At 45.1% G+C, this 8428-nt stretch overlaps 1 protein-coding gene across 1 annotated transcript; it reads right to left on the bottom strand.

Annotated features, from left to right (window-relative positions):
• Positions 1–1507: 1507 nt before the first annotated feature.
• On the bottom strand, positions 1508–4493 carry ADAM30 (ADAM metallopeptidase domain 30). The gene has a single exon (XM_012458814.2). It carries the CDS (start codon positions 4309–4311, stop codon positions 1939–1941), a length of 2373 nt encoding a protein of 790 aa, XP_012314237.2. The 5' UTR covers positions 4312–4493; the 3' UTR covers positions 1508–1938.
• Positions 4494–8428: the final 3935 nt, after the last annotated feature.

Here is an 8428-nt window from a genome sequence, read left to right as displayed (position 1 = left end):
TGCTAGTGGGAATATATAAAAAGGTGCAGCTGTTATGGGAAACAGTATGGCAATTCCTTAAAAATTAAAAATAGGACTACCCCATGATCTTGCAGTTCCACTTCTGGATATATATCCAAAAGAATTGAAAGCAGAGACAAGAACAGATGTTTGTATACCCATGTTCATGGCAGCATTCCTCACAATAGGCAAAATGTGAAAGCAGCCCCAGTGCCCATCAGTGAAGAATGGTTAGACACGATGTGGTATACACACACATCTAAATATCATTCAGCCTTACAAAAGAAGGCAATTCCAACACAAAATGCTACAACATAGATGAACCCTAAAGACGTTGTGCTAAATGAAATAAGCCAATCACAAAAGGGCAAAGACTATAAGATTCTATTTATATGAAGTACCTAGATTAGCCAAATTGATACAGAAAGTAGGATATTGGTTGGGAGAGGTTAAGGGAGGGAAGAATAGAGAATTGTTGCTTAATGGGTATGGAGTTTCAGTTTTGCAAAATGGAAAGAGTTCTGGAGATGATTTGCACAACCATGTAAATGTTCTTAGCATTGCTGAACACAAAAATGGTTAAGATTGTCAATATTATATTTATCACAATCAATTTTTTTAAAATCCTAGTGTGCAAATATCCTTGTGATTTTTAGATAAATCCTCTCAATTGAATTTCCTAATTTTCATATAGAGTTTTCTTGAATAATGTCATTACTTATTAACTGTGGAACTTTGAGCAGGTCATTTAACCTTGCGGTGCCTCAGTTTCTCTTTTGTAAAATCAGAAAATAATGGCACCTATCTCATGGCACTATTTTCAGCAGTATGCATTTAATAACACATATGAAGTTCTTAGAATGCTCCCAGCACACATGCTGAGAAAAAAGGCTGGGGACCAACCTTCCCTATGAGACTGCCCCAAGTTCATCTTTAATTAGAAGTGTGACTAAGAAACAGGAGATTGGGATGGGGCACTGCAGGCCTGCCGTGTTACCTGAGGAGAGAGAGGAACGCTGGGGTAAGATGAGAGAACAGCAGGAAGACCCAGACTAGAACAAGACCAAAAACCTTCGGCTGACACAAATCTGAGAGGGACAAACCCCGCTCGGATATAAGAAGTGGATATTGACTCCTGCTAAGGCACCCCTCAGTCCTCTCCTCCCACCCAAAGTGTTGTGCAAAGGGGAAGGAAGAGGTGGAGGCAGAGGCACGGGGGTCCTTGGGAGTGAAAGGACCTCTGTTCTACTTAGTAGAGTGGCAAACATAGGGCCAGGTGCCCCTCAGCACACACGCACTCACAGAACAACTGCCCCTGCAGGCAGACACTGCAAACACAAAAATTTTGTTAACAGCCTTGTCCTGGGACACCGCCAGGGCCTGGCATCATGTTGTCATCATTGCACTGTGGTGCAATACAAGAGTTAGGACAGACCAGTGTCCTTAACACATCTGAGATCACCTCAAATACTGAAAATGCTTAGAGAGGCATTTTCTATTCACAAAATGTGTTGTCAGCATTTACTGATCAGCATGGGTGTAGGTGCGGATGTTCACGTGGATCAAGTTGTGGGAGGCAGAGGGAGAGGCAGGCAATTGCTTTGTTCCCTGGGATTCTGAGAAACAAGGCTATACTTTAAGTACCACGGTAATTCTAGGAAACCCACTATTTTCAGAGCTTTAATGTGTGGAAAAACCATGAGAGCGTGATTTTCAAGATACCCACAACTTGATCACAAACTGGGAGGCAAGTGAATACTAGAGAAGTAGAATGCACTGGTTGGGTTTCAAAACAGGAATGTCATGTATTTGCTAATCAAAGCTTGTGAGAAAAATCGAATTAAAAAATTATTGGGAGAAGGATGAAAAGCCTTTGGTTAAACGATTAGCTGGTTAAATAAGTGAGCCCGTGTGACTGAATGAGTGTGGATTGCCTGGTTACTTTTTTGGTTTCTTGACACTCTTTGCTTTGGGTGGTTTACTTTCAACGTTTGCTTTAGATTCTTCCTGTCCAGTTTTTGCTTCTGATTCTTGCTGTCCAGTTTTTGTTTTAGATTCTTCCTGTCCGGTTTTTGCTTTAGAAGCTCCCTGTTCGGTTTTTGCTTTAGATTCTTCCTGTCCAGTTTTTGCTTCAGATGGTGGCATCTTTCCCTCTTTGGGTTTTAAATAGTTTCCTATCTCTTGCCGTAAATACACAAAAACCACGGAAAGGATTAATAAAATAAGGCGAAACATTATGATGGACACGATCCGAATTGACAAGGAAATAGCCCCTCTTAGCAGTCCTGGAGGCCCGCTGTCGACGCTCCCTCCGTAACCCACCTCCTCACAGAATGGGGGTGCCCAGCCATACATGCAGTGGCAGTTTTTCCTGTTGTTGCAAACACCTCGGGTGTTGCATTTCTCAGGCAAACAGTCAAACTTCAGGACTGAGCGATTGACGCAATTTTTCTTAAAACATACCCGGTCTTCCCCACAGGAGGTGCCATCATTTATCACACCCATGTCAGGTATCCCCATGGGTTTCATAGATAGATGATAGCCTGTACCCCAGCACATGAGATTTTCTGCCCGTAAATGGGTAGAAATTATAGTCGTATGCTCTGGCAAATCAGGGATGGTTTCGACATTTATACACTGTAGCCTCCCACATATTGAATTTTCACGGTCACACTTTTTAAAATGTCGAATTCCTGTAATCTCACAGTTACCAAATTGATCACCTATTAAGTTAACTGCATCATAGCACTGACTGGGAGCCTCCCTGGCATCAGGCCCAAAAATGCTTTGGCACTGCATGTATCTGGATCTGCACCCCTTCCTGAAACAACGGCCTTCATACTTGCAAGGGGTTCCATCCTGCTTATAAACGTCATCTGGGCAGTAACTCGAATTCCCATCACAGTACTCTGCAAGGTCACATTCATTTTCCTCCTGCCTACAAACGTGTCCAGATGGACGAAACTGACAATTGTGACAGCAAAGTCCAATGCTACAGTTGGCACCTGGTTGCAGCTTACAATTTGCTTGGCAACACCGATCTTTATTACACTCCTCTGGGGAACCACAGTCGCATTCCTCATTGTCTTCTACGATTTTGTTGCCACATCTCTTAGCCACGTAACCAAGTCCTGGAATATTATTTAGACACGTTGCTCCTGAAGAGACGTGTTTAAAAAAAGCGATATAACTGCAATTGCTAAACCCAGCACGTCCTGAGCCCATGATGCAATTAAGCCTACCCCTGCACTGGCAGTATTGTTCATCATGTAGCATCCCCACGGCATGACCCAGCCCGTGAGCAGACCAGGTGGCAGGGGCAAGGATATTTGTACCTAGTAAAGTACTCACTGATCCAGCAAGGCCTACAGAACAGACTTTTCCAAATGACCACGCAAGAGCATCATTAAATTTTCTTTGAAGATATAAATGTGTCCAATCTGATGAGAGCCGAGAATTTAATACATTTTTTTTATATATCAAAAATCTGGCTAAAACTTCAGCTAACTCTGGATATCCAATGCGTATTTTGTTAAAATCTGTCCATACTTCCAGAGCCTTTAAGTGTATCCTCATACGAACGTCTTGAAAGTAGGTGTCCATAATCCCAGTCAAAAGAATGGCATCATGTATGACTTGAGACAGATTGTTGTTCACAAACGTGTACCTACTTCGATCAAAGACCAGGACCAATTCCAAATACTTTGGGTGCTTATAGGATCCGGGAAAGTCCCTTAGCCTAGCCTGATTCTCATAAGGGGCCATCTGCCATTCTAGTTCGTCATCACTTAAACCACAAGCCTGACTGCCAGACTGTTCTTTCTTCAGGAGATACACGACATGTTCAAAACTGGGAGAGGTCCTGAGGGGCTCAATTTGGTAATGCTCGGCATCAATGTTGAATACACCTCGGAGACCCCCCATACACGTGCTTATAGTAGCTTTAGAGTCCAGAGACTCTTCCATGGAGCCCACGTAGTTGCAGTCCTTGGGTATATAAGGGCGATCCTCCAGCAGTTCCCCACGTTCCGTGAAGGAGAAAACGCGCAGATGTCGGGGCAACAGAAACCTCTTGGGCCACAAATGGAGGACACGCTTCTTGCCTTTCAGCTGCAGCAGGTAGGACACGGGACTGACCACATCCTGCGCTTCTCCTCGGAAGCTCAGCTTCTCGGGAATGGTGATTTCGTAAGAGTCAAACTCCCATTCAGGATGAAAAATTACATCTTCGCCAAGAGAGTCAAGAAGGAGCGCTGTCAGAACCAGCACGAGGAGTAGTCGGCCTTGGGAGAGTATCTGCGCCGACCTCATGGTCTGTTCCCTACTCAGTCTCAGTCTGCCGTTCAGTCCCTGCAACTCAGGCCTCACTAGTCAGACTTCTGGGGGGCGCCGCTAGAGGCGCTGGAGGGCAAAACCCTGCTCGCCCGGCAGGGTTTGTGGGGACCCCCCCTCTAGGATCCCAGGGCTCCGTCTAGCTGGCGTTCCTAATGCGCGCGTGAACTGTCCAACACATCTAGTTCGTTTTCTGGGTGGAACCGTTGGGCGCACGTGGAAGAAAGGAGGGAAACGTGGCGAGAATGAAAGAGAAAAGAGGGGCTATTGGCACGTGGGATGGAGAGAGGGTAGAGAACCCCACCGGACATGGAGAAGGAATAGAGAAATAGGAAGAACACAGGAGAACGCGTTAAGGGCTCACTGTATCTTGTGCCTTTAGTCTGTGTCTTTACGCCTTAGGACGCAGGTTGGAATCGGATGTTTTACGGGTCGCTGAGCTAACTTTGTTGTTGGACATTTCCCAGTCTTCCAGTAGGGGTGCTTGCGGCAAAAGAAAGGAGCATCAGAACCAGCAAGAGTGGAAACGGCCTGAGAGCATCAGTGTAGGCGCCGCACCCCCAGCCCCACTTTGGGCAGTCCCTCTGGCTTCAGCGGCGGCTACTTTTTAGAGACGGCCCCGGAACCTCCCCTGTGCGCCCAGGCAACAGGAAGGTTCTGAGCTCATTTTGCCTGGGGGTGCTTTCTGCTGTTTGTCTTTGGGGTTCCAGGGGTCAGTGTGATTTGTGTGTGTCCATGTGCAATGGTGGGAAGAATCTAGAAAACGTGCCTGTTAGAAGAGCAAACCCAGGTGCTTTCTGAGACAGGTAGATAGCTGGTTGTGTTCCTAGTCGAGTGATCAGGCTCACTCCACAAAAGGAAGAAGCCTCTGGCTCAGACAATGGAAGGGTTTGTCCACAAAAGGGCAAATCACAAGATGAGGGATTCTGATAGGAGAGGAATATTTTCAGTTTTGTTCCTGGGATATTCAGTCTGGCTGAATTACAAGGAAGGGTTAAAAAGAACCGTTGAGGGCTAGGCGCGGTGGCTCATGCCTGTAATCCCAGCACTTTGGGAGGCCGAGGAGGGTGGATCACGAGGTCAAGAGATCGAGACCATCCTGGTCAACATGGTGAAACCCCGTCTCTACTAAAAATACAAAAAATTAGCTGGGCATGGTGGCGCGTGCCTATAATCCCAGCTACTCAGGAGGCTGAGGCAGGAGAATTGCCTGAACCCAGGAGGTGGAGGTTGCGGTGAGCCGAGATCGCGCCATTGCACTCCACTCCAGCCTGGGTAACAAGAGCGAAACTCCGTCTCAAAAAAAAAAAAAAAAAAAAAAAAACCCTTGAGTCAGGCTTGAGTCAGGGAGACTATGCTAAAAGCTCTTGCACCAAGCAATGTTGTCTGTTGGCAAAAAGCATGGCCTTAGTGCTGATAATAAACAGTACTTATGGAAGACTGGCTTCCTTCATGCTACACATCCCTCTATGCTCTGCATAAATCAGCCCATTAAACTTCACAATGACCCTAGGTTGTAGGTACCACTATAATCACCCATACTTTGCACACAAGGACGCGAAAACTGTACCATCGTTCAGAAGGTGGTATCAGTTCAATCAATCTCTGTGAAGATTTAGGCAGCTCTACCCAGAGAGCCTGTGTTCTTTCGCAGTCAACTCTGTCATCTCTTTGGGGAAGGACAAAAGTTGACAGCTTCGAGAGATTTAAAACCACTTAGACTCTGCCGCACTTAATGCTTGAATGGATTCTCCCAGAATGAAAGAGGCAAAAATGAAAAAGGATGTTGAATGTGTAAGTCATGGTTCTAACTACTCAAGGAAGAAAAACATCAGAATGAGTAGGTTTAGATAAAGGAATAAACATGACAAGCTCTACGTGCAAAATGTAGATCTCCAGATGCCAGTGGAGGAGCACTGAAGAGATTTCTCAACGGCAGTCAGATGAGTGGCAGCATCCTCTGGGCTGAGATGTCTAAGTTAGAGCTAAACTGGTGTCCTCTGCACAGTGGTGCTGATTGAAACCACAAAAGTTGATGATGATGCCTCATGGGATGGTGAGGAATGAGCAGAGAAAGACCAGATTGGAGCACTCAGGAACAGTAGGATTTGAGGTCAGGCTGAGGGAAAGAAGCTTGCAATGACCTGCGAAGAGTAGATGTCAGTATTAAAAGAAAGGCGGGATAACAGGTGATTGCAGAAGCACTTCATGAGCGATGTCATGACCAACAGGTGAGATGCTGAGCAGAGTTCCAGAAACACTGCAATGAGCACAAAGGAGGTTACAGAAACTTTAGTGCAAACTGTTTCTGGAATGTAAATTGGAGGCCCGAAAGAGATCACAAACCTAGACTGCACTTTCAAGAAACTGGGTGGAGAGACAAAAAGTAAGAAAGTAGGTTGATGGTAGAAACAGGGCTTGTTGGCCGGGCGCAGTGGCTCACGCCTGTAATCCCAGCACTTTGGGAGGCCGAGGCGGGCGGATCACCAGGTCAAGAGATCGAGACCAACCTGGCCAACATGGTGAAACCCCATCTCTACTAAAAATACAAAAATTAGCTGGGCATGGTGGCGCATGCCTGTAGTCCCAGCTACTCGGGAGGCTGAGGCAGGAGAATTGCTTGAACCCAGGAGGTGGAGGTTGCGGTGGGCCGAGATCGCGCCATTGCATTCCAGCCTGGTGCCTGGCAACAGAGCGAGAATCTGTCTCAGAAAAAAAAAAGAGGGCTTGTTAAGAGGAAAGAGTCCCTGCTAGAGCCTTGCCCAGCCTCCAGGAGAGGCTGGGTGACGATGCAGCGAGATCCTCCAGGGGGCAGCAGAGCAGGAGGCAGGGGTAGAGCAGAGAGATGAGCCGGGAAGCAGGCAGTGGAGCTGTGAGTGCAGGGAGAAAACCAGGGAGAACTAGTCAGAAGGCTTCGGCTTTCTCTGTGACGTCAGCTGCTGAGAGTGTAGGGGTGATAGAGCTGAAAGAGATGAAGAAGAGAACCCAGGAGACAGAGGACTAGGGAAAAACGGAAGTATCATGGATTGCTGGGCCTAATTCAGGTTGGTAATCAGAAATTGCAGTTTCCCATCTGTAAATTGGTTTTTCTCAAGCAACCCCCAGAAGCCTGAATTGAGGAGGGTGATTTTAATGTATCTTCTGGGTCTATTCTATTTTATCATCGTTTTCATCTCTGAACCAACTTTCTTTGGGCTGCTGTAGAATTTGTTGAAGAAAGACACTAATTCATCAGTTCCCATTGCTACAATTTGTATGCTAAACACAAATGTGTTGCATCTGAGTGTTGGACCCTGAGCCTTGTGTAAATAGCCTGCTTTGACATATTTCTCTTTATTTATGGAAATTATACATGTATATCACAAAGGATAAAAATAACCCTGAATGATAATAGAGAAACAAATGAAAGCCTCCATTATCCTCCAACCCTGCATGCTTGCCTAATACACTCCCCTCTGCACATGTGACTACTAAGTATAATTCTTTCTCCATTTTTTGATATGTCTTTAGAAGTATAGAAACTATGTAATATTTAAAGGCATTATGCCAAGTGAAATAAGCCATACCCAAAAGGATGAATACTGTATCATCTCATTTATATGTGGAATAAAATAGTTAAAGTCATAGAAGCAAAGAGTAGAATGGCAGGTTCCAAGTCCTAGGGGGAGCATGAAATGAGGTGATGGTCAAAGGTTGCAAAGTTGCCGTTGTCCAAGATAAACAGCTTCTAGAGATCGATAATGCAGTACAGTGCCTATAGCCAGCAATACTGTATTGTATACTTAAAATTTACTAACAGGGTCGATCTCTTGTATTCTTACCCGCCTCCCCCAACACACACACAAATAATGATTAAGGAGGTGCAAAGAAACTTTGGAGATGATGGCTATGTTTATGGCCTTGATAATGATGATGGTTTCACGGGTATATATTTATCCCCAAATTCACTGAGATGTATACATTAAATACGTACAACGTTTTACATGTGAATCATACCTTAATAAAATGGTTCGAATAAATAAATAAGTATACACTATTCATATTATTTTACCCTTGCTTTTTTTTATTGCATTTTAGGTTTGAGGGTACATGTGAA

Source organism: Aotus nancymaae, unplaced genomic scaffold (genome assembly GCF_030222135.1).
Source record: "Aotus nancymaae isolate 86718 unplaced genomic scaffold, 86718_ANA_hifiasm-v0.15.2.pri h1tg000007l, whole genome shotgun sequence".
Classification (NCBI taxonomy): domain Eukaryota; kingdom Metazoa; phylum Chordata; class Mammalia; order Primates; family Aotidae; genus Aotus; species Aotus nancymaae.
The sequence above is the reverse complement of the archived record's forward strand: the minus strand, read 5'-3'. Positions and strand labels throughout refer to the sequence as shown.